General features: G+C 39.1%; 1 protein-coding gene across 1 annotated transcript in view; it reads left to right on the forward strand.

Annotated features, from left to right (window-relative positions):
• The first annotated feature begins 2,171 nt into the window (after window positions 1-2,171).
• Window positions 2,172-26,772, forward strand: part of ASZ1 (ankyrin repeat, SAM and basic leucine zipper domain containing 1) — a 35,923-nt gene continuing 11,322 nt past the window's right edge. The window contains exons 1-9 of the mRNA XM_036400636.2: window positions 2,172-2,276; window positions 3,826-3,922; window positions 8,678-8,800; window positions 11,739-11,850; window positions 18,677-18,788; window positions 19,029-19,163; window positions 21,525-21,637; window positions 24,533-24,608; window positions 25,005-25,061. Coding sequence (XP_036256529.2) covers window positions 2,172-2,276; window positions 3,826-3,922; window positions 8,678-8,800; window positions 11,739-11,850; window positions 18,677-18,788; window positions 19,029-19,163; window positions 21,525-21,637; window positions 24,533-24,608; window positions 25,005-25,061 — 930 coding nt within the window. The remainder of the gene's footprint in view (window positions 2,277-3,825; window positions 3,923-8,677; window positions 8,801-11,738; window positions 11,851-18,676; window positions 18,789-19,028; window positions 19,164-21,524; window positions 21,638-24,532; window positions 24,609-25,004; window positions 25,062-26,772) is intronic.

Below are 26,772 nucleotides of genomic sequence, written 5' to 3' on the forward strand. Positions count from 1 at the left end.
CACTGGCTGCAAGGTTCTTCTACACTGTGAGCCTTTGAAAGGAGTTGGGATTTTTTCTTTTAACACTAGGTACTATCAGGCCTGTTACTGAAAATGACCTTCCTAGAATGGTGCCCTTTGAGAAAGCAGCAGCAGCATTTCAAGTGTCTGTTGTGACATTTTAATTTGGATGGGTTATAATGCAGAGAAAAGGCAAAAAAGAAAACACAAACAAACCAAGCAACCATCTCCAAATCTCAAACCTGAACCAGTACAAATAAATCACAATTGTCAAATACTAAGCAATTGGTAGTGTATTAAAGGTAATGAATTTATTCATAGTATCAGCACCAGTTAGAAATAACTCTCTTTGAACATGTGATGTCAATTGTAAAACATCACACCTAGTTGTCTTTAGCTACTGGGGATATAAGTTCTACTAGCAAGTCCATCTTCTGTAACACAGCTAAGCTAAATGAATAATAGTATGGAAGCTTGATTCTGGTTATGGTTATTATAAAGTTGAGTACTGGTAGAGTCAATACACATACAAGGAACCTGTACAAAAAAGGCATAAGTACTACTTTTCCTCTGCACAAAACAAGAAATATTCAGACCAGTACTAAAAATCCTGAAAACTTAGAATAAAAATTAAAATTTTATAAGAACTGTCATGGCTACAACACCACTCTATTATTACACATGTTAAACAATATATCTTCATTACCAAAATATTTTAAACTGAGATTAAGTGTATATAGTTAAATAAAAAAATAAGCATATAAAGCTAATCCTTCATATAGAAGCATGTATTACAGTTGAGTCAATTTTAGAAACCTTTGCTCTGAGGAGGCTGTGTGAAAAGAAGGGGGTTTGTATTTCTATCAAGTTTCCAGAACTGGAAGTTTCTCTCATGGGAGTTCATTTAAAATGTTCACTTAGTTCTTACACCAGAGTTCCTCATTGTTAAGAATCTGACTTTCATTATACTCTAATGCAAACAGGCTGTCATATTTAACAGACAAGCAAATAAAATCCAGAAAATGCAGCTATTCATAATGTCAAGTGGGCACTATTGAAATATGCAGACCATGCAGGCTTCTTTTTTAATACGTGCAATTTTTATAGCACTTGGTATGTTCTAAGCATAACTATAGCTAACCTGCAAATCCCAACAAAGAAAAAGTTGCCCTACACATTGCAATAAGAAATAAAAGTTAAGCAAAAAAAAAAAAAAAAAAGAAAAGAAAACTTTCACAGACACCTTCTGTTCAAGATGAGGGTAATACATTTTAATTACATTTTTACAGTGTTATGGGCACAAGGACTACACTTATCATTTTGTACTCTTCTCGAAGACCAAAGTCCTCTTCTGTCAGTGGATGCTCAATTTCATTTCAACCTGGGGCAAAGTCTGAGATGAGGTCAAGGAGCAATGATGCCTGTGCATGAAATGCAGAACGTCATTCCTCGTTTGTTCTTCAAAGAGTTTCACACGAACCTTGTGATGGATGAGACATCATTATCGATCATTAGAAAGAGCTCTAACCACAGCTCCGGAACTTAAAGCAATGCCCTCTGTAGCCAGGCTAGAGGTCCAAAGTCTGGCTCATTACTCGCAGCTGCTGTTCAGCGTTCCCACGCGAGTGTCCCCCCGGCAGGCTGGGGCCTGTGACACTGCGTGACACACGCATAGGTGACCTCACAGGCTGCTGCAAGGTGAGGCGGGTGGAACGAGCATGTTAATGACACCAGCAATTAAAGAGGGAAAGCCGTATGTTTTACCTTGAATCCACATATACAGAGCAGCCACACATCTACAGACACAACTTCACACACGGCTCTGCTGCTTCTCCCACAAAGCAGCGGAGCCACGAGTGCGCCGTGTCACAGCCCCACGTACTAACAGAACCACTGTCACTGATTCCTTGTACCCGGAGCCGTGCCGCCGTGCCCGGCGCGGAGCGGCGCTGCCCTCCCCTCCCCGGGCACAGCGCCCTCCTCTCCCCTCCCCGGGCACGGCTCCCGCCCCCCTCCCCGGGCACGGCTCCCGCCCCTCCCTCCCCGGGCCCGGCTCCGCCCGCGGGGCTCCCCTCAGGCCGCGGGGCGGGGCCGGGGCGGAGCGCGGGAGAGCGGCCGCCTCGGGCACGTGTCCCGGCTGCGCTGAGGCGAGGCGCGCGGGAAGGGCCGGCATGGCCGCCGTGGTGTGCTCGTTCCGCGTCGTGGCGGGCGGCGACGAGGGCAGCGACAGCGATGACGGCGACTGGGACATTGGCGTCGTGCGGCGGGAGCCGCAGGTGAGGCTGAGCCTCCCTGCGCCTGGGGAGCCGTGGCCAGGCGGTCTCGGGGTGGGGGGCGGCCTCGGCTTGGAACCGTGAGGGGAGCGGGGCGCGGTGGGTGCCAGGGGAGGGTGCGGCTGGTGCTTCCTCTCAGGCTGTTTCCTACCAGGGTACAGTGTACCCTCAATTCAGTTAATGAAACCTGGACTGTAGGGGTTTATCTTATTACCAAAACCCTTAATGTTTATTTGAAAGCTCTTTCTAAGTAGCAGACCCTAGTCCTAATCATATTTCAGCATGAGAGTAAATTTGAAAGTGACTGAAGGCCTGTTAGGCTGTTTTATATCTTAAATCTCTTGAGACTGTTTCTGGCTAACATGAAGATTTCAGTAGTTATATTGCATGTAACAGGTGTGACGGATCCATCAGTGTGAGGTGGAGGAGAGAAGCCCTCACCATCTGTGAGGGTTTTTAAGTGTGGGTTTGTCTCATGACCAGAATTGAAAAATGGAAGTATAACTGAATTCTTGAGGTCTTAGGCTAAAGGTTACAGCCAGAGTTTAAGAGGCCTTGACCTTTATGTAGATATTCCTATCCAAAGATGTGTGTTGTTTGAAAATTGTTGCCTGAGTAGAATAAAAAAAGGGCTAAATTGTTCTGTTGACTGTTTCTCACCTATGGTTCTCTAGACACTTTTGTTAGTCTTTACAAAAGTTATTGGAAAGATGGGCTACAATGTGCTGTGAAGTTTGAATATTTCTAAGTTATAAATTGGGAGTTAAAAACTTATAATAAAAGACAACTTCATTTCATACCCACTTCTGTCTCTAAGGAAACTAGTGAATAATCAGTCCTCTGCTTACCAGTGTATGTAAATGTTTTGTACACTTGATATAGCTCCAGCACCAATCTTCAGCTGCATCTGCAGCTTTAATAGAGAACTAATCTATGATGCTTTTGAAAAGAACTTAAATTAGGTAACTGTCTGATGTGTAAACCAGTCTTTTGGTCAGTGCTTTTTTCAGCCAGAACGTTTATGATGCAGCACTACAAATGCCTCAGTCATCACAGAATTAGCATGACAGAGGAACTGTAGCCCTTCACAGCAGTGGACTTGTGCTGTTAGGCCTGCCAGTTAGTCACAGGTCCCCTGACTCAAACTCAAACTTTCATATCTGTTAGTTGTATTTTTTAATGTTGTACTTCACAATGTACCAAAAAAAAGGTATATAAATACATCACAAATTTTTTCTAGGGTCATAAGATGAAAAAGAATCTTAATTGAAATCAAATTATGGTAAGTAAAATTGAGAGCAGCATGATAGCAGGTCTGTTGAGAAAGAAGAGAATGGGACCTCTCGGCAAAATTGATTTTAAAACTTAGGCTTTATAGTAGAACCAGATCTATGAAGATGAATAAACAAAAGTTCTGTGATGCTTTTTCCCCTCTTCTTCTGTGCTGTGTTCTGTCAGAGATTATTAGTGCTTTTGTGCTGAAACCAAGCTGTATTGTTTTTGCCTGGAAACAGTCTCCAGATTTTGACTTAATTTTTCTTTGTTTATCTAGCAGTTGGATCAAATGTTGCAGGCAGACAAGAACGAGGCGTTAAAGAAGGCTCTGTTTCGTGGTGATGTGTCACTAATTGAAGAACTCTTAAACTCGGGTGAGGAAAAGTCACTTACAAAGTTGAACATTTTTTCTTGAACTCAGCAAAAATTTCAATTCTCATTTAAAAAAAGACTTTATATCCTTTACTGGAAACATTCACGTGTTCCTACATGCACTCAACCCATTATTTTGAAAGATTAAATTACTTTTTCAGTGACTCAGATTCAGTATTCCAGCACATTCCTTCTAATTTATGTTTCTTTTGTCGATCAGGAGACCTGAAAATTAAGAAGACTCTGTTTGAACTATGAAATAACATGTTTCTTTGTTTTCAGATGCATCTTTAACATGCAAATAGCAATTAGAAGCACTGAATTAGAGGTGGTTTAAATTGAGGGGAAAATTCAGTGGGTGGTCATTGGTGTTGAAAGTTGTACAGCATGGGGTAAGAAGGGGAGGCTAAGCTTTTTTATTTTCATGTTTCCACAGTTTGTAAATTCCTTTTCCTCTTTTTTTTTTTTTCTCTCCTGCAAAGCACTGGTAAGTGTCTGGTATGTGCCCTATGTAGAACTGCTGTCCTGGCAACATCAGCTGAAAAAAGATTTTGTGATTCTGAAAGGTCTAACAGGCTTTTTGTGGCATTTGTCACTAAACAGTAGTCTGTTTTAACACTGAAAGCCTTTTTCCCTGTTCTGTTACTCAGCATTTGTCTTTAATGTGTTTGTTAATCAGTGTTAGGAAGATTGGATCACTTATTCAAGCATCCAGGGCAATCAGAAACTGCATAGCTGAGTTGACCTGCCTAGTGATAATTGTCAGCAAGTTCTGCTTCAGCAAGCAAGGAGAATATAGTAACCAAGAGTTTGTTCTCTGAGGAAAATTTGTCTTAGGGAAGAAAGTAGTTTCTTGGTTAGCAGTGGTCTTTTTCTGAGTTTTGAAACAATGACATTATTTGCCCTTTTAGAAGCCAACTGTTTCTCACCACAATGAGGGAATGGTTTTCTTTTTAAATTAAGCAAAACTACTGCACAGACTGAAACACAAGAAGTGCAGTACAAGCATGAAATACATCTGTCTTGCTTTTAGAAAATATATTCTTATTTATGAGTAGAGTTCTAGTGCCTCAGATTGCTTATTTGTTTTCTCCACCATCCATTTTAAATTGTTGTATTGCAGTGAAACAGCAATAGTTCACTTTCTGTGCTGATGCCTGCTGCACAGTGGACAGTTCTGTGGTGTTGGAAGATGATAACAGGTTTCTGTAAGAGCACAGGTTCAGGCCTAGGATTCATGCAGTCTAGTTTCCTGTCTCCTGAAACAAACAAGGCAGTATTATAAAAGAATATGTAATTTCCTTAAAATGGCCCCAGCAGTACATTCTGACCCATCCAGTACTGCTCTGCAAAGCAACACAGTGCCTATTTGGAGGCCTTCCTGAAGAAAGGTAACATTGTCAGTCTGGGGATCTGTGCTCAGATTAAATCTTTGCCACCAGCAATACCTTTAGTGTAGAAGAGCTTGTAGGAGGCTCACTACCTGCAGTCAGCCAAACTCAAGGTTTTTGTTGGAAGCGGATTTCCTAGCAAGACTTGGAGCTATTCCTTCAGGTAGAGTGAGACTGTGTTGTTTTCTGGCTTGGTTAGATGTTGCCTTAGTATTTTTGATGCTGCAGCAGTTTTACAGAGCTTCTTTAGGGGATGGACAAGCACAATGTTTTTCCTTAGCACTTCTGTTAAATGGCAACTTAGGAAAAAGTTTCTGAAGTACATGTCGCAAAAAGTAATGCAAACAAGTAGCACCTTCAAAGATGATTTGGACATTTTGGTTTGCTTCAGAAGTAGAATGCTTAACACCATGTGTTCCATTTCCTAAAATGGAATTAGAAATTACAATTCATGACAATTTAGGCTGATTAAAGATACAGCTACAGTCAAATCCTCCGTTTTCCTTCAGCAGTTTGTTCCACTTATATCTTTGAATGAGTGCTGGAGCTCATCTCATATTTTGTGAGCCAGTTCAGGGAATTATAAGTAGTAGTAAACAACAGGAATGGGAGGACGCCCAGTGTGTGAGAATAATTTTTCAGCTAGTTTAGGACTCTGAACCCTGAGTCAGGTGACCACCATAGCTGGCCCAGCAAAAGGAGACATTAGCAGCTCTAAGAGGACTCAGCTTTAAGGTCATGTGGGAGCAGACCTAAGTGCAGACAGACTTAATACTTCTACTGGAGAAAAGTCTTAGAGAAGCATTTTAGAACTTCCCCTCTGGTAAATGATGTCTGAATGTGAATGGATTCCAACACTGAGAGTTGTTCTTTAACTGAATGGAATTATTTAGCAGAGTTAAATCCTTCTCTTTAAAAACAGCCTTTCTACTATAGCTATTACTAGCCACAGTCAAGAAAGTATCTGAAAGGGTTATGGGAGATACAGTAATAATCACCAAAAAAAATTTCTTACTTTGCTGTTCTTTTGCTTCACTATTATTCATATTCTTTACATGGTTTCTGCTATAGAGTTTGTCTGTGGCCAGAATGTGTTTATCCTCTTTACTGCTTAAACAGGAAGATATTTATCTGTAACTCAAATTGTAAAGAAGAATGTTGCATCTAGTTTGTCTCCTAGCTGTAATTTGTGGGGCCATGTAACTGAAAAGCTCCTCTGCTGATACCTACAGAGGAACACGGATAATGGCAGGTGGGGAAGTCCAAATAATGCCATGTGTCTGTGATGCCAGCAGCTGGAGGGGATGGATGACATGCTGATACTGGTGCTGCTGTGTTCCTAAGAGTGCTCTGTTTGTCTGTGTTGATCACTGTGACCAGTGGTGTGTGTGTGTGCCCCTGCTAGGAGTACACACTCAGCATTGATATGGGTTGGACCTGCAGTTCTGGAGTGCAGCAGCCTCTCTTCTCCCTGGCTGTTGGATCTGGCCTGATTTTTCAAAAAAGTTTTTTCTGGGCTTCACTGTTCTCTTGAGAAAATCTCAAGGGTCATTTTAAATGCTGAACTAACACTGCTTACTTCAATAACAGCTCATGTAATGTGAGTAATAACCTATTTGAGTAGTCATCAAGGTGAGACATTTCTGGTTCAGTCAACAACTCCTATAACCAAGCAGCCAAGGAGCCACATGACTGTTCCTGTTTCAGTTGTCCTTTCTTTGTCTTCCTCTGGGATTACAGCTTGTTTGCATTGGGATCATCAGTACCACTGAGTGGTACTTCAAGACAGTCACTACCAAGATGGTAGGAGGCTATGCAGGACAAACAGCATATTGCCAAATAGATCATTCTACTTCTAGAACTTGGAAAAAGCACCAGCATCATAGCAGATACTGGCTGGTATCCATGGACGAAAAGCATTGAGGAAAATGCCTTCTCAAGTGTTTTAATAAGCCTATATATAACTGCCAAGTAGGTCGTTAGTGTTGTTCTGATGTGTCTTAAAGTAAAAAGTTCTAGATGGGACTGCTTTTCTTCTCACAAGGAAAAGAGACTTAAAGACTGACAGGGTGACAGTTTTTGGGTATTTTTTTCTTCCTAGTATTACTTCAGTGGGCTGTTGAATATCAGACTTGATGAATTCTTGAAGTGACTTACTAGGAAGTACTGATATGACTGCTAAGGAACATTTGCTGGCTCCCCTTGTAGAACATTTGTGGGCTTCAATGAAAAGTTTTGTACAATGCACACAGGCCAGTGTGCTAGTATGCAGCTAGTATGTGTAGGCTGCTAAGGAGATTTGATTGTAAATTCTGTGACTTGTAGGTGTTACAATGCTTCAACACATGGCTTTCATTGGAATGCTACCTCTTTATTGATTCTGCAATTCCAGTGATCTTAAGAAATTAAAGAATCAATCCAAGAGCAGTGACCTGTTAGTCCCTCAGCTCTAGTGACTTTATATTGCTACACTGAACACATTTTTGATATAGTACCACGACAGGGAAAGTACACATTTTGCATGAAAAAGTATGCATGTAGCTTAACTGTCACAAATTTCTCAGGATAGTTTTGGGGGCTTTTTTTGGAGTGTTTTTTCCCAGAGATGTATTTTTGATTATCCATGGCCAGTCTAGGAGTAATATAGACCCAACTGATGGAAGCTTTTCTAAAGGAGGTAATATTTGTTGAAGGATTGAAAAATGCATGCAGGTGTTTAATAGAAAGTTGTCAGATGAGTCTGTCAGTCTGGTACTTGCTTCTCAGTGCATTTGGGCAGGCTGACAGGCATGCTTCTAGCCGTTTTAGCCATTCTGGCTGATACGGAGAGTAACAAACAATTCTGGTGATTGTGTTTGAACCTTGCATAGTCTCCTGTTTTCTCTTTTTATTGAGATAATATTTTGTTCGTACCGAACATAAATCTGCTAGCTAACTGTCTTTTAGGACAGAGAATAAAAGGAGTTGTGAGGCAGGAAACCCTAGTTGTTGTGATCCTAATTGCCTGACAAGCAGTTCGCTTCCACAGCAGTCTTCCTGCCTTGGCAAGAGTCAAATTTTTTCACTTTGATTGAAGAAAGCTAGAGGTAGAGAAAACAGATTCTGTGTGCTTATATGAAATTACTTTTGCAGCTAAATGTTTGAGGTTTTTAGTGTAGTCTTTCTGTGGTACTTAATTCCTTGGATTGAGAACTGGGTAAATAAAGATGTTTTATAAAAAAGAAAATGCCATAAGAGATTTCTCTCCCTTGTTCTAAATGCAAACGGAGTGTAACCTTTGTAATGATAAATACTGAGAGTAAGTTTTATAAAAAGCATGTTTGTAGTGATGCAGTTTGATGATTGTAATTTCTTCAATTTTGACAGGTATCAGCATAGAAACCAGCTTTCACTTTGGATGGACTCCCCTGATGTGTGCAGCCAGTGTGGCTAACTTTGCAGTAGTACGTCTTCTTCTGGACAGAGGTGCTAATGCATGTTTTGAAATAGGTAAGATGGGAATGAAAAATACTGGCTGGTAATGCTCACTACCAGACATTATCCTTATCCTTATTCTCTTGTTTATATGTTTATATAGGGAAAAAAAATCTAAAGTTCAAGCAGAACTGAGACCCACTCGACCTTTCACAGTTTTGAAGGAAAAGCAGTAGTTTTGAAGTTAAAATTGTGTTCTTGGAATTGATCTGGAATCACTTGCTGTGTTTTCTTGTTCTTTCTCTCTCAATTCCACTTTCTCCCACACCTCCCAAATCCCAAGTACTTTTTAAAAAAGTGTTTGGAAGTACGTGCTCAAAAATTGTAGTATAAAGTTGTACAGGTAAAACTTACTGTGTTTGATCCTGTTATGAAGTATGTATGTGCAGAAACCAGATAGCATCTCAAACATGAATAGCTTTCCAGTTCATGGGAAACTAATGTGGGCCTTTCTAAAACTAGAGTGCAATTTTTCTATTAAGAAAACTGTTCTTCATTGTGTTACTAAATCACCTTTTTCTGCAAGAGTTCAGTGTAGCTTTTAAGTAATATCAATTCCTCTGTCAATTTTATTGGCATATTAATAACTCCTTTTTGACTTAAATTGTGGTTATTTTCAGTCTCTTCCGTTGCACTGGAATATTTATCCCACAGTACTGCCAAGTATGTGAGAGCAGTAATCATATTTTGCAGTAACTTGACAGTAGTCGCAGTAGTAGCAGAGTGAAATGCAGATGGTACAAATCTGATTCTGAAAATTTTCTCTAACCTCTTAGCAGTTAATCAGAGTATGAGATTAGAGTAGATTGCCTGCACCAAAAGCAACCATGCCTTCTTCTAATCACTATCCTTGTAGCCATTTTCAGAATTTCTGTGTCTGTCTACAGCTCGTACCTGTTACTTTTTTATGTCTATAGAAAGCTATAAATGGGGCAGAAACTGCTATGGGCAATAGTTTATGCTGACCAGGTAATCAAATGCATTTTTTCATGTGTGTGATCAACTATCCTTGCCCAAAGTGGCACTTTGCTAGGATCATATTTCTTGGTTTGTTTCCCTGTTAGACTGTGTAGGGAAACTCTAACTAGTGCATATGGGCAGCAAAGTACAGCCAGGAGCAATCTTGTAAGTCATTGATTTGGGTCAGGTCATGTATGTTCAGTATAGCTGTGCTATCCTAAGGGGTACTGAATCTCACCAGCCCTCTTGCTATTTTTTACATCAGCAGGCAATCATAGCAAGTGATCCTATAACAATAACCCTTTAATGCCTATAATCCTGATAAACAGCTATACTGTTAATCACCTTGAGTCGCTCTTCAGTCAGTCTCTATAGCTAGTTACTTAATTTTACCCTTTTTGGTAGTCCACAAGAACTAATATATCATTCACTGTGTGGTGGGTTCGAAATCTTGCATCCTTGAGGAATAATTTCACCAGAATTACTGGTGTTTTCATCTAGTCTGAACATAAACTTATATTTTTGCAGTCTTTCACAGTTATTCTCTGTAAAAGAGAAATCTAAGAATTCCAAGGTGTTTCTTCCCTTTCATCTCTTGCTCACATGTATGAGCTATAGGTAGGCTGACAGAAATTAATTTTCCACTTTATCTCTGCCTGAGATAATGAATACAAATACAACTGCAGGTCCCTCCCAAATACCATTCTCAGACTAACAGTGCTTTATTTAATGTCCTGCCATCTTTCCATTCATGTTGTAGTTGATAATCAGGTTAAAGATTTTGAGTAAAAATTTGTCAGCATATAAAGTAATTTCTACATGAGGCAATTGAAAATTAAAAGATAGTATATTAAAAAAACAAGTTAATTTAAATGTAGAACTGAGTTGTAGAAGTGGAAGACAAGAGGTGGTAAGAACAGTGGGGGTAATGTACATAACAAACTTTTCATGTCTAAATATAATGAAATCTGACCTCATTGAAGAATGAAGATGTTAATTATACACAGTCTTAAAATTTCTAAAAGAAAATTAGAAAATATGTTGTAACACTTGATAGGATATGCAGCTAATATAGGTGCAGCTAATATTATACTTCTTAAATGGATGAAGGCATGTTGGAACTTGTGAACAAGTTTGTGCAATAAACAAAATGGGCAGTTACTCAAATGGCAGTGTTCTAAATGACACTGGGGCCAGCTAACACATAGCACCAGCTAAGGTGCTGTGTTTCCCAGATAGAAACCATGGTAATCATGGGAAGGGAGGTCTCCTGTGTTCTGTGGGCAAACTGCAGTTGTACAGTTTTGATTTGTGAGCCAAGGTGGTATGTAACACCCAGCTGATGTCAGAGCTGGACAAGTAAATATGCTGGTATTCCTATGGACTGTGTAGATGCTCTTAAAATCCATATCTAAGCCAATACTTGTAATACTTTTCCTGCCACTACTGGACCATAGGAAGTTAATAAATTTAATTCTTTCTCCTTAAGGCCTATCATGAAGCCCTTTTGCTTCAAGTGGCTTTTGTATGGACCTCTGTTCTCCCCAAAATTGGTGTCACTATGTGTTCATAATATATTTCGTGTACCTTTTTCTATCCCTTGCAGGTGTTACTTCCATTTACTGGAGAGGAGGAACAGGGAGTAACTCTACTGGTGTGGAATGTATTTTGAGAAATAAGCATCTATAGTTAAGCTCCAGTTGTAGCTTTGGGGTACTTTCAAGCTATTTTAAACTTCAGTAGGAATAAATGCTTTACTGCTGTGATTCACTGTCATGTTCCTGAGTATCTCCTCAGGTGCCTTTTTCTTACCTGATCATTCTAGTGATTTTTACAGACAGGAAAACAAGATTGTTAGCCTTTTCCAAATATCATAGAGTATCAAAGTCTCAGTAGCAACTCTAGCAAATTTAAAGACTTTTAAAGGAGCTTCTGGATTAGCATGGTATTTACATTTACATATGTAATTCCCTAACTGCAAATTTCCAAACAGATAAATACACCGTGTTGATGGCAGCATGTACTGCACAAGCTTCAGAGGAGAACATCTTGAACACTGTTGAACTGCTTTTATCAAGGAATGCTGACCCTAACCTCACTTGCAGGTATTGAAAACCCCACATCTGTGAATACAGTAGAGAATTTAATATTATTATACAGAGACATGTTTATTGACATAGCTGTTGGTGGTATGTGTGAAGTGTACATACTTGTAATTTCACTGCTGTTTGTGTAAGAAAAGATTAGTACCCAGATATTTACACCTGTTAGTACAGTTGTTAATCTGAGTAAATAAAATTGTGATCAGCTTTATCAAATTTTAAGTATATTCTTCAGCTGAATAAAATAAAAATTAATCTTAATTATTCACTTGACTGAAGTATAAGTGTAATAGTGTCCTTCTTCAATTACAACTTTCTGTCTCACCGGTTTGAAGCAATGCATTGTGAGATGTCTGTAGTTTTACAGTCTGATGAAAGATTTCATTTCACATCAAAAAGAAGTAAATTCTGGACTGACCCCAGGATAAACTGTCTAACCTCTGCTAAAAAAATACTTCTTAGGTCAACTAGTTTTCAACAGTGTGGTACATTTTTTTGTACCACACCCTTTTCATCACACTACCTGGGATGTATAGACTGAGTAGCTCTCTAAAAAGAATAGAATTGAAGGCCTTTGGTTTTCCTTAGTAGAATTCAATTACTCAAGGCCCTGGACTTCACTATGAGCAAGTACTGATAGACAAGGAGGAAACAGAGTTCTCCTTAAGTGAAACTGATGTCTGGTACCAAATTTAAATGCTATTCTTTTATTCTTACCTGAGAGACTAGAAATTCTTCATGAGAGAAGAGAAAGCTACATACTCTGAAATAATTACATATTGTTGTTGTCAGATACCTGGGTGTTAGAATAAACATCCTGCTTTAAAAAATAGGGGAAGTCTTTGCATTATTAACTTTGTCTTGGGCATTGGAAATGGAACCAAGAGTGCAGAGCTGCAGGTTTGTATTTGGACAGGCCTTTTGCTAAACTTTGGCGGAAGAGAGTGTGAAAACTGACACAAGAGGTAGGAATTCTAATTTTTAAATTTTATTTATAAACTTGGGGTATATTTTGTATGGTTGATCTTTATATACAAATATTTATTTACTATCTTTTTGTGTACTTAGACCTTGTGGCTAACATGACCTATTCATGCATCCAGCAGATATGGTTGTGGCTTTTTCGGTTTTGCGGTAGTAGTCTTTCTCAAATGAAAAGATAAATTAAGTGACAATCAGAAATGTCATATTTGTGCTAAATAAAAGCAGAGACTTGAAAAATCCAGACCTTTTAATCTCAAACCTTTGAGCTGCCTTTATGCTTTTCCAGTATTTGACATATGTGCATGCCACTCCATCATTGGGTCTGCTTAGACAACAGCTGCTGTTTCTCATGGACTTCTTGCTCTGTGCTCAGAAATGAGAATAAAACACAATAAACTGCCTTATGTGATGATAAGGGATCAAACAGCCCCTCTCTGTGGCACTGCAGTCCCATTCCACCTGTTTCATTAGGGCAAGCAGGATGTTCTGTGGGAGTGATCAAGAACTGTCAGTGAGTTGAGATTATTGTGAAAGTACTTCCTGTGTGATCTGCTTGCAGCAGGGGAAGAACTAAGGTTCTATTAGTCTCATGGTTTTCTTAGCATGTAAGAACCAGAATGATTCTAGGAAGCTTCTCTTTTGTCCACCAGCCACTGGAGTGTGTGTGAATGCAAAGCAGAATACTTAACCTTCATGTAAGCAGGGTTTAATGTTTATCCTTTCTCTTTTGCTCCATCAGGGCAACCAGAAGGCTCTTTTATTTAATGACATCTGGAGGTGATACACAGAAACTTGGAGGGAGTGGGTCTAATTTATGAAATGTCTGTGGAGTGGGGAAGGACTAGGGGAAAGACACATGATTTTTGAAGTGCAAAGAAGGGAGGTGAGTTTAGGAATGGGTAGGTAGATGGTTTCTTTGCAAGGGGATATGGTTCTGAGCAGAAAGTATTCAGTAGCGTAACTTAGGATATTTTTGATAAATCAGAATTGGAACCTGAGTACTGGTGGCTGTAAAAACACTATTGTTGATGAGAATGTAGTGTATCAAAGCGTAAGTGCTAGCATGAAGTGTTTTGAAAGTCAAACAAGTAGAGTAATGGCTAGGTGAGACATGAAGGCATTGTAAAGCCTGCTCTGAATAGCCATTTTGGAGTACTACAGCCTGAATGCTTCATTTAAGTGAGTGCTACCTTGAGAAATTTGTTTTGCTTATCTCATGTCATTCACCTTCCTCTTGCTCCAAAATGTAAATTATATACTTTATCCCTTTGTAAGGCTTGGAAATCTTTAAGTAGTGCTTTTTAATCTGCAGTGCTTTCCTAAAGTTATACTAAAATAAGTTCTTCCAATATTACTTATTATATAGGATTTCCCACTTCATCACTAAATGCCACTAAGCCAGAAAATGGGCAAATAGATTATATTCTGTCACTGTGAACACACTGTTGCCACTTAATTTCTCAGTTCCTGGCTTAATGTGTAGCAGTGGAGTGGGGAAACTGACTCCAAAAGATTCTGAAGATGCTTCCTGTTTATCTGAAGAATTGTTCAGTTTACAGATCAATAGAGTAAAATAGTGTCTTGCAGCATCATTTCTTTGCTTGGGGATCTCAATAAGAAAAGATTGAGACTAAACTCTGGGTTAAATTGTTTTCTACCTGCTGTATTTCTCTAATATTATTGATACACTGGTCTACTTAATAAAGATGTATCCAGTTACAAGGCTTTACTTAAAACTCAAGATCACTAATTTGAAATACTGAATTTTTATAGATGTCCCCCCAGTGGAAAGAAACCTGTGTGTAAATAGGAGACATCTCCTCTCCTTCCTCTTACGAAATTTTCCAGGAAGGTGAAGTTTGTTGTGCTTGAGATTGTGATCCCAAACACAAGCATGTTTATTTGTCAAGAGCAGTGAATTCTGCACCACAGATCCAGTTTAGTGACTTCTTTAAAGCTATTCAATACATTTTTGAGTCAGATGCTTGCCATCTAGAAGGCAGAACTTTATTACCAGTTCTGTTATGGCTCTTGATTATCCACGATAGACAGCTTCAGGGTAGTAGGTCTGTTCAGCTTGTTGTCTTATGATATAAATTTTGCCTCATTTTTTCCACAAGGTTAAGTGAGCCTGTAGGAACTTCTGGTGGTATCTATGGGTACATGTCACATACAAAGTTTGAGATGGCCCTAAAAACTAAAAAAGCTTAAATTTTTGTGGTTTTCTTCAGTCTTAGGATAAAAGCAGGGAGACTTAGAGTGTGCAGCTGTGTTAGAGGATGTTTACGTTGGATATGAGGAAAAGGTTCTTTTTGCCAGAGGGTAGTTGGGCATGGGAACAGGGTCCTAGGAAAATGGTCATAGCACCAAGTTTGACGGAGCTCAAGAAGCATTTGGACAATGCTCTCAACCAGGTGGTGTAATTCTTGGGCTTGTCATGTCTGGGGCCAGGAGCTGGACTCTGTAATCCTTGTGGGTCCCTTCCAACTCAGAGTTTTCTGTGACTCTGAAGATAAACAAACAAACAAAAATCTCTCTTCATTTCACGAGACCCTGCTTTTTATATAGGCGCTGCAAAACTGGAGGCAAACATAGTGCTTACTTAATAAATTGCTTATATGCCTTTTAAGATTTTATTTATTTACTGACTATGAAATGAGTATCATATTCAATATGGAAAAATGTCGTGTGGCAAATTGTGTCATACAAAAGGATGTAATGGGTGTTTGGACAAGAAGGTCACCTGCAAGCCAGACTGCTGAAACACAGCAGTTCCTCAAAATTATGAAAGGATTCTTAAGATCTGTCTAGATGATTATCACTACACTCTCTATGAACATTTTTAGATTACACCAAGATGTACCAATATGTTTAGTTTCTCTTCAACTTAAGCAGGAAACAGTGGATTTGCCATGTTAAAGCTTGCTGTTGTGGTTGTGGAGGTTTGTTGCAGGGTTAGGAAAACAAGGTTTGTTTTCCCCAGTGCTCTTGTCTCCCTCCTGTGGCCGTACATTTAAATGGGTGCTGCTTTCATGGGGTGGCTCACGGCACCCTCTTGCACCTAGAGGTGTAAATTTGTGCAGCAATGCATGTATTTCTATCCTGTAACAGCTTTTTCCCTTTGAAATTAAAACTCAAGCATTAAAATTGAATGCTTGCAGTACTAATTGCACAATGATGTTGATAGACCTTTTAAATGTTGTATTTATTGAGTTTTACCTGCGAATTGAGCAGTTCTTTTAGTGGCTTTAGTGTCATTGAGTTTTTGCATTGATTTCTGGTATCATGCCTGTACTATACAGCTGTAACTACATCAAATTCTTTGGAGAAAAGACTATTCTGTAGCCTCAGGGCTTTTGTTTAGTTTTTTTTCCTTTGTAAAAACAGAAGATAGTTGTGATGTAGTATCAAAATTAAAAAAAAAAAAGGTTGAGAGTGAGAGAAATGAAAATGAAATCAGGTGTGATTGGACTGGTTTTGCAGTCAGATGTAAGTGGTAAATACTTCAAAGGTGATGGCATGGCAAGTTAGTCAAAGGCTACCTACCACTGAAAAGAAAGAAGCATGGGAGTGAGTGTCCATGTTGAGCAAACAAGTTTGCATTTTGTGGCTACAAATTATTAGGTTATCATCAACTTCTGCTCATTCTTTAAAATACAGATTTCTGTGTATGTCTTTGTATAGACAGCTCTATACAGATCTATAGAGATAGCGAGATATATGGATATCAGTTATTAAGTTGAAGATGGAGATTATAGTCTTTCTCTATTTTTATAGTAATCTCCATAGGGTAATTCATGTCAGAAGGGATTTCAGGAGGTTTCTAGTTCAACTTCTTTAAAGCTATGTCTGCTGTAAAATTGGGCTAGGTTGCCATCTGGTCAATGAGATTGGAGAATAAAACATTTCTCTGAGCAGCCAGTTCCACTGATTGGCTGTGCTGCATGGTGAAATGTCTCCTCATATATAGTCAGAACTTCTGCTTTTGTAGTGTTGATGAACTAAGTTAGAGACTAGTTCTAGAAAATAAGAAATAGAAAATAGCAAGAAATAGAAAATCTTATTTTCTGTTCTAGATTGATACAAGTCTTTTTGCTTCATTACCAAGTTACTTTAGGTTGTTGACTGTATGTCTTGAAGGTCTGGTTACCTTTCATTTTGCTTATCTCTGTATGATTGACCTTTTTCCCCTAGCATAAGGTTGTTTCAAATTTGTAACGTTACTGGATTACATTCAGTACAATTTTAACTGTGTTTGCATAAGACAAAACATTATCCTTGTATGAATGATCGAAGCCAAAGAAAGATGTGCAATGCCTTAGTTCTAGCAGTATTCTCTGGAAGGAGGCAGAAATTTTAAGGCAGTTGCTTTAAGACATGAATTTGGGGATCCCTCTAGTGGCTGATGAACTTATTAAGAAACCCAGTATTGGGAAGAACAGTCCTCCCATCAGATATATCGTAGCACAATAGAATAATCTTTAGAAAGCAGATTTTTGACATGGAGCTATACATTACAAGCAATACATAATATTTTTCATTTAAAACTATTGCTTTTTAAAATACAATATATTTTAATTAAACAACAGTAATAAAATATTTTACCTTAAATCTTATTACTTAGTAGCAACCAGAAACTCTATAATCTTTTTCCTCCAATACTGCCTTTTTTTTTTCCTTAATTCTGCAGTATTATTCCACCAAAGAATGTGTTAGGCATCTCAAAGGTACTTTGCAAACAGAAGCTTTTGAGAAATATTTCGTAATGGCTTCATCTTGTAAGCATCTCTAGAAGTGTAAGATCATGTCTTGGTTTGAGACACTTCAAAGGAGAGCACTTTGGAATGAATCATCTCATTTAAGTATTCCAACAATCCCTTCCCACCAATAACAGATGAATAATAATAGATGAAAGAGAAAAAACAGTGGTTTATTAAGAAACAGAATGCCAAAAGGTGCGGGGGAAAAAATAAAAAACTGCTAGACCTCATACTCTTCTGCAACAAAGAGAGACTCAAAATGGTGGAAACTATCTGTTCCCAAAATGAGCCTGGTAGGAGAGTTTCAGGCTATGTAGAACAGAGTGCCAAGATGGTGTGAGAGCCCTCCCTGGAAGGCAGGAGCCTCACAGAGCTGTTCCAGCAGCAGACAAAGAGCTTCCCCATGGCAAGGCACTGCGAGTGGGCACAACAGGTGAAACAGCTGGGCTGGAGCCACTCAGTGCATCCTCTCCTAACTGTCACCATCATCTTGGGCTGGAGCAGGGTGGCTCTGCTCCACTTCTGCCAGCATGGTGCCCCCCTGGATTTTCAGACAGGCAGCTGCAGAATTCACCCTCAAGGTAGCTCAGATATTGCTCCTGCAGCTTCTCTGAGCCAAGGGGGAAAAAAACCAAACAGAATGGCCATTACCTGAGCAGAGATCAAGCGGGCAGCAATGCAAATACCACCCTGAGAAGAGACCCAAAAAACCTCACTGGAGAGCTTTGAAAATCTCCAGCATAAAAGCAATCTCCACACACACACACAAGGCCCCTACTGCAGGGTCTTTAAGATACAGGTATTTTGCTTACACTAATTCTACTAGAGAGAGTTTTACATTTATGAACATTGTTGTTATTTTTAATATTCTTTCTCTTAAGTATTCAGTTGTGATTTACATCTTGCCCTCAATGAAACTGCACATTTTTTCCAAACTTTGGATTGAAATTGTTCTGCATGTAGAACACATCACTTAGGTAGTGTATCTTAAAAATACATTTTTAAAATGAAAATAGAAGTGTGCCAACTTTCTTTTTTTTTTGCCTTTTGACATACTTGATTTCACCTGGTGCCTTTTCTTTCAGGAAACAAATGACTGCACTGATGTATGCAGCTAGAAAAGGCTATCCTCGGGTTGTTGCTTTTCTTGTTGCTCATGGATCACACATAAATGCCCAAGATGAAAATGGATATACAGTAAGTGATTTATTTTGTGTGTTGTATTTAATGATAAGAAATTTTAAAAGTGTGTACCCACTATCTTGTTTCAAAGTACAGCTTTCTGAGAAATATTTCTCAGAATTTTCCCCTTTAGCACTGCTTTGAGATCCTCTTGCATTAATTGTCTTTGTTTCCATATTGGCTGTGTTTTATTGATTGAAACTGTTGGGTTTTGCTTCATAGGTAAAATTGGTAAAACAAAGTTATTCTTTGCAGGCATTAATATGGGCAGCGCAGCATGGACATAAAAGTGTAATTTTGAAGTTGCTTGAGCTAGGAGCCGACAAAAATCTACAGACCAAGGATGAAAAAACAGCAGCAGACCTAGCAAAAATCAATAAACATTTAGAGGTATTTAATTTCTCTTAGAAATGCAAATTCTGTGTTTTGTGTCAAAAGTGTTTTCAGTAATCATATAATTTTTGTAGAAATATTACTTTAATAACTACATAATAGCAGCTAGTTGAATACTAGTGAGGTTACATTTATGTTTATAACAAACTATTTTCTGCTATAACACAACTCTTCACGGGTCTGTAAAGGCTATATTGTAGTGTTTTGGAAACATTTTTTCTTTATTCTTTCAGAATCATTGACTTTAGATGTAGAATACAAAACAAGGGATTATTCATGTTTGCAGTGTTGATATGAGAGTAGAAAATGTGTTTTAATCTATATGCCAAAGTATGTGAGAGAATGCAGATATAATAAAACTGATTTGTAGTGTATAGCTTCTCATCGAGTTTGGAAGTGAAAAGGCTAAAGCCAAAAAAAAAAAAGTAGTTGGTAGTGACCATTTTCAAAGTCCTTTTTCTGGAGGAAGGTGTGAAGTAATGTATATTGGCCATCAGATCATGGAAAGAGCAGCTGCTAATTACCAGTATAAAGAGCTACTGAAGACAGCATGTATTCTCCTAAAATAAATGTTTACTGCTGTTATCAGATGATACATGGTGGATCAGTCAGACCGTAATCCTCTGTATTTTGAGCTGGTCTTATCAATGATGTGGCTTTATACACGGCCTCTTCAAAATTGTATAATTCACTCTTATGAATTGTAATTTACAGCTTCTTAACTCTTTTTTTTTTTTTTTTCCCTGCCAGACTCAAGGGCTAGGCAGGAGCAAAAATAATAGCTATGCACAGAGCTGTCAGTGGAAGCTAGCAAGATCTGTGTCTGAGGCTCAGTGATCTGCTGGCTCAGGTTACCAAGAAGGGTTACAAGTGCCTTCTGCCTTTGATAAACAACTTGTTCAGCAGGTTGCAGCCATAGAATCTTATGAGATGACTTTCTCTGACATGGAGGGAATACAGGCTTGTCACACTTGAGAGATGGCTCTTGCCTCTTGACCTGAAGTGCTAACTTTCACACAATTGGTGCAAAGTCTTGCAGGTGGTATTGAGATATTTAATGGTCATGAGCTTCTTCCAGCTTCAGGGTCTGCTTTCAGGCTGTTAACAACCCAAGGGGCTGTCATACAGATGATGTCTGCAGAAACTGTTTCTGGGAGAGAAAATATTTTTCTTTTGTATTATTCTGGATATGACTGTGAGTTATTTTTCTTCCAAACAGCCTGTGTGGTGCTGTGTTTTAGGATTGTGACCAAAACAGGGTTGATAACGTACCAGTGTTTTAGCTGTTGCTGAGCCTGTGTTTGTGCAGAATCAAGGCCATCTTTATTTCTCACTCTGCTCCCCATCTCTTGCAAGTAGGCTGAGAGTGAGAAAGAGGTTTGGAGGGGGAACAGCCCTGGGCTGCTCACTCCAGCTGACACAAAAGGGTATTCCATGCCCTCTAACATCATGCTCAGCAATAAAATTGGAGAGTGGCTGGGCATTGGTCTGCTGGTGGGAGGTGGTAAGTGCCTGCTTTTGCATCACTTAGCTTTTTAGCTTTTGGGTTTGTTTTTTTGTTTCCCTTCATGTATCAAATTGTATTATCTCAGCCCATGAAAAGTTTTCTCACTTTTACCGTTCTCATTCTCCCTCATCCTGCTAGCCTCAGTAGGGGCTTATTTTCCAGCCAGGATCAACCCACATACCTGTATATGTGTATAAAACTGGCCAGTCCAGTTTTAAATTCTAAGCAAGTGGTTTCACCTTTTTTTTTTTTAGATTTATTGAGGTGCTACTTCTTTTGCTGAATTTTCTTGTAACTATCTCAAAACCCACACAGAGGCAGTTCAGCGTCTGCAATCCATCACCAGTGCGTAGTGATGCCTACCAGAAGGCTTCTTCTTTAATTAGTTAAAAGAACCCCTGTCTGTCACATACAGTTAACTTAGATTGTCAGTTGTAGATTGGTAAATCTTATGTTTATATATGCACTGGAAGTGGAGACATTAAAAGAGTCATGTGCCTTTTGTTCTTTAGAGAACTTACTGCACAGAATTCTTGTCTACAAGCAGCAAAAATTACTTTGTTGGTGTTTGGCTTTTTCTGTAGTGGCAGATTCTGTAGGGTTTTTTTTAGACAATGTGATAGACACCACTGTGCTCAGTGTTCATCCTTGTGTTTCTGAATTAACCAAATTCAGAAATGCACTTGGTAAACTCTTAGTTTAGTCTTAACTTCTCATTATAGATGTATGCTTTAGAGAAGTGGCAGATGTTCCATGTTCCCTGTAAGTAGTAATTGATTGTAATCTTACTCCCATGTATTTTTTATACATTTTGAGTTTTGATAATAATTAATTCATTTTGAATGTTCCAGATATTTAGTTTGCTCTCGTTGGCTGCAAATCACTTGCAAGGGAGATACCATAAAGCAGTTGAGCAAGAGGCTATCTGCAAATTTCTGACAGCTGTCTCTGACTACAGTGTTGGGTAAATACAGTTGTAGTGTAATTTTAGCTTACAAACATTCCTAAAATATTGTATTTGTTCATATAAATGATTAAGTTGTTCTGATACATAATGTGTGTCTTGTTTGGAGTGCTGCCAAGAGTCCACAGTAAGTATATTAATGTACTATCAATTTTTCAAGATTGCAAACTTTCTTGGCAATATAGACAAAGAGCATGCTCTAGATTTTTCTTACCTCTCATTTAGTGTAAAGTGTAGGAGAGCCAGGTTCTGATGTCAGTTCATTTCAGCTCTGTTAAATTTGTACGCTCCCCTGTTGCATACTTCTTGTTCTGTTCTTATATTCGTTTGATGTTAAATTTTTGATGCTTTCAGTGAATGCCTGTGTTCAGCTTCATTGCCACCAAGAGCTGTGCTCTTTTTTTTTCTTGAATCAATTGGAGAGTCAAAATTAAGTATGAACACTAGTTAAGCTCTGGAAGTTTTGGCAGAGTGTGCCCCTGACCCTGAGGCTTGAAGGTGCCCTGTGCCTGAAATCAGCACCTGCTTCAGCAACTTCAGAGATTTCTGATATGATTTTGTGCAAGAACTTGGTTAAGAAGTCCTCAACAAACCATCTGCTTGTGTCCTTCAGCTTGAGTTGCATGGTCTTAAAAAGACAGGTTGCACTGCCCATAGTCTCTTCTGATTGGTCAGAATGCCCCTGCTCAGGCAGTCCTGCTGAATTTGGAATGCTCTACTTTTGTAGCATTAGGCTGATGGCAGTTCACAGGGTAGCAGTTGACAGTGAGGTAGTCTCAGACAGAGTACTTGAGGCCTCACCCAATTCTGTTTTTAGAATCCTAGAATAATTTAGGTTGGAATACGCCTCCATAGAGGCCTACCCTTGACCAGACACTACCACGTCAACTAAACCTTAATGCTAAGCACCATTTCCAGTCATTTCTTGAACTCTGTGAGGGATGGAGACTCAACCACCTCCCTGGACTGCCTGTTCCAAGGCTTGACCACCCTTTCAGTGAAGAAATTTCTTCTGATGTCCTGCCTGAACCTCCCTTGTGTCAGCTCTTGTTTTGTTGCTAGTTGCCTGGGAGAACAGGCCAACCCCGCCCACCTGGCTACAGCCTCCTTTCAGGTAGTTGTAGAGTGATGAGGTCTTCCCTGAGCCTCCTTTTCCCCATGCTAAAGAACCCCAGCTCCCTCAGCCACTCCTCATACAACTCACTTTCTAGACCCTTCACCACCTCCACTGCCCTGCTCTGGACATGCTTCAGTCCCTCAATTTCTTTCTTGTAGTGAGGGGCCCAGAACTGGACACAGAACTTGAGGTGTGGCCTCACCAGTGCTGGGTGCAGGGGACAATCTCTTCCCTAATCATGCTGGCCACACAATTTCTGATCCAAGCCAGGATGTTATTGGCCTTCTTGGACACCTGGACACACGTTGGCTTATATTCAGCTGTCAGTGAGCATCCCAAGGTCCTTTTCTGCTGGGCTGCCTTCCAGACACTCTTCCCCCAGCCTGTGGCATTGCATGGGGTCGTTATTGCCAAAGGGCAGCACACAACACTTTGCCTTATTGAACCTGATACAATTGGTCTTTGCCCATTGATCCAGCCTATCCAGATCCCTCTGCAGAGCCTTGTAACCCACCAGCAGATCAACAGCTTGGTGTCATGTGTGAGCTACTCAGGGTACCCTCAATCCCCTCATCCTGATCATGGCTAAACTGTTAAACAGGACTGGCCCCAGCACGGAGCCCTGGGGAATACCGCCAGTGAGTGGCCACCAAGGGATGTAACTCCATTTGCCACCACTCTCTGGGCCTGGGCATGCAGCCAGTTTTTAACCCAGTGGGCTGCCAGCTTCTCCAGGAGAATGCTCTTGAAGACAGTATTGGGAGCTTTACTGAGGTCCAGATAGACAACATCCACAACCTTTCTCTCATCTGCTAGGTGGGTCACCTTGTCTAAAAAGGAGGTAATGCTGGTCTAGCAGGACTCATCTCTCCTAAACCCATGCTGGCTGGGCCTGATTCCCTGGCTGCCCTGTATGTGCCGTGTAATGGCACTCAAGATGCTCCTTCTGTCTTTGAGGGGAAGAGGCAGACCTTCATTTCAGGGCCTACAACAAGACAGAGCAAAGTATGTCATAACTCAGGATTTTGGCAAAAGATTTGTTGTAGCAAATACAGTAGTCCTTTCAGGATTTTCTAGGATTTGCTCTTCCGTTTAATTCTTTACATTACAGTTCATCTGATTGTTGAGAGCTACTTAGTTATTTTTCCTCTTATACTTTTATATCCCTTGGTAGAGAAGGGAATCAAAATTGGTATTTTATATTTGTTTATAAATGTTAAACTCTGAACTGACAGTTCAGTGTTAACTACTTTCTCAATCTACCTTCTGAACAGTAGCCTTCTGATGAGTTTCTTGATGGAGTAATTTCCACTACTTTTAATTACACGCAATCCTGTTTTCTTGAGAACCTCTTTTGGCTTAACTGGAATGGAGAGGGTAACAGTTGTGGACTAAGTCCAATTAATATGAATGCTATGTACATACTTGTCTTCCTTTACCCCACTTCCACATTTTTCAGGCTTTTGTGACCCAACTTCAGGGTTCATTTGGACTGTTTGTGACTTAAAGTTACCTTTATGTACAAAAGTCATCCCCCTTTGGGCTCAATTCAACTTATTAGACAGAAAAGACGTCTAAAAATTTTTGATAGATTACGTTGTATGCTTGTAAGGTACTTCTGTCATCAGGTGTGTGCAACTTCAGGTTCCTCCCAAGTGCTATGTCTGGGGAGCTTTTCTGGAACATTTTGTTATGGATGTCTCTTTTCTGTCTTTTTTTTTCTTTTTTTTTTTAATTTCCACTGTTTCTAACTTCATTCTCATTAATTATCTTTACAGTTCCTATTCAACTTTTCATGACATGGAAGTGTTTTTACATGGTCTTGGTCTAGAACACATTAGAGAATTATTGCAGGTAATTTTGTGGTATATTTGCTACCTGTCAAGTAATACATGAAAGTAAAATGCACCTATTGCATTAAAAAGAAAGTTATATTACCTTTAATATATTAATTAAAATAAATTCCTTAAACAGATTTTTTTTATATAAAAGGGGAACTTAAACTGCAGTGGACTAAATTGGTTTTTTTGATACATGCTGATACATCAATCTTTCTTGATACATGACAGATACATCAATCTGTCTAGTTTGATGTTTCTAAACTAGACAGATCTTTCAATGCTTCAATAATGATGTTTTGTAGCTGGTTTTGTTCCTGAAAACTGAAGTAAAACAGGGAAGAAAATCAGGTTTGAAACTGTTTTATTCTGAAATTCTTTTTGATGGCAGAAACCCCTTTGTTTTATACAGGAACAAGATATAGCTTTAAGACAACTTCTGACCATGCAAAAAGATGACTTAATACAGGTCAGTTTACTATTTTAGAATATAATTTAATTTTGTCCTTTTTTTTTTTAATGTTTTTAATGTCTTCTCATTATAAATGTCTTAACTTCACAAGAATTCTTTCAACATCTTCTGCAACTTCTTGAATTTTATTGTGAATATAGACAGGCTTTTTCTGAAGTATGTAATCTCACAGATCAACGAGTGATCATTGATAAGCAGGAAATCGTTCTAGTTTAAATGTTAGTTGTTACCATTTTTAGTTTTTAATTGTGATTTCTCTCAAGAGAAGTCAGTGCTAGGATAAACAGTAGATAATACTGAACAACTACTTTAGATGTGGTCGTCCTTTGTGAGGTGTTAATTTTTGGTGGAGAAAGAAGAGCTTTCTTACATTACAATTGCTTAAATTGTAGAATCTTGTATCCCAAACAGGTTTGTAAAACCTTATCCATCCCCCAAAAAGGGAGGAAATAGGAGATTTTGTTTCTTGCAGTTTACTGCAGCTGGGAAGGTTGGTCTTTTGCTGCTTGCAAAGGTTGGTCTTTTGACTAAATGATGTATTATTACAAGGCTTCAGTTCTCAGCTGAGATGTGGTGGTTGCTTTTCTTTATTCTTGCTGGAATTTTTCCTGTGGGAAAGGACTTTCTGTGCTTACTGGAGGATGCTATAATAAAATCCAATTATAGGAGCCTCATTGGAACAATAGGCTCCTACTTCAGTCTGCAGGATTCTTCTGAGTGCTTTATACTGGGGAACTCTGGAATCTCTGGTCTGGGATTCCAAAGAGACTTTGTAAAAACAGCCTCCTCAAGACTGCTCCCTGTACTGGAGCTAGTCCTTAGTGTCCCATGTTCTTAGTGTCAGCTTTTTTTCTCCTAGTCCTGGTACCAGGGAGGTGTGTGTTCTGGCAGCTGGATCCAACATTGTATTCCTTTAGAGTGGATGTCAGCATGGATTGATTTGCTTGATGTTTTGTCTTGTAACTGAGTAGTTAATTTTTCTGACAGAACTTGCAAGTAATTCTGTGTTCTCAGGGGATGTTAATGTAGAGAGCTTTGTCAATGAAGAGACTTTTAAGAGTTCATCTAGGGCAAAATATTGTAAGACATGTCAGTGTGTTTTGATGTTACTGCTTTTCTGAAGCCTCAGGATCATTGGACAGCATCCTGGTCTCCTGGGATTTTTAGAATTCTAAAGCCCCTGGTGATAGTAGTTTTGTCCTTTAAGGAGATTCTTGTGGATTTCCTCTCATTATGTGTGAGCTGCTGTGTTGGGCATGATTGCATTAAACTGTAAATCTGTCAGAGTGTATGATCATACTGATCACTTGCTTTTTGATATTGAAGTTATTGCTTGTTTTTCTCCAGTGAACACTGGGGGAAGAGGAGAGAATTGTGAACTTCAGTGAATGGCTAAGCTTTATGGTTCCCTCCCCAAAGAGGTGGAATTTCACTCAAAATCAAAGTTTCTGTTTCACTGTTCTAAATTGTTCGAGACTTGTTATTATAAAAGCAAAAAAGCTTTAACAAACTGAAGTAACTAACAAAAAGCTTACAACAAACAGGGATCAGCTGCTTCTACACAGGAAGATAATATCTGTAAGAATTTAATTGCTTTGTCTGTTAACTTTGCAACAGCAGGAAACAGTTCCTGAAAAATAAGTCATGCTTTGTGTATGCACATAAATTAATTAGTGAGTCTTCAGTTGAGAAGTTAAAAAATGGCATA

Source organism: Molothrus ater, chromosome 5 (assembly GCF_012460135.2).
Source record: "Molothrus ater isolate BHLD 08-10-18 breed brown headed cowbird chromosome 5, BPBGC_Mater_1.1, whole genome shotgun sequence".
In the NCBI taxonomy this organism is placed as follows: Eukaryota; Metazoa; Chordata; class Aves; order Passeriformes; family Icteridae; genus Molothrus; species Molothrus ater.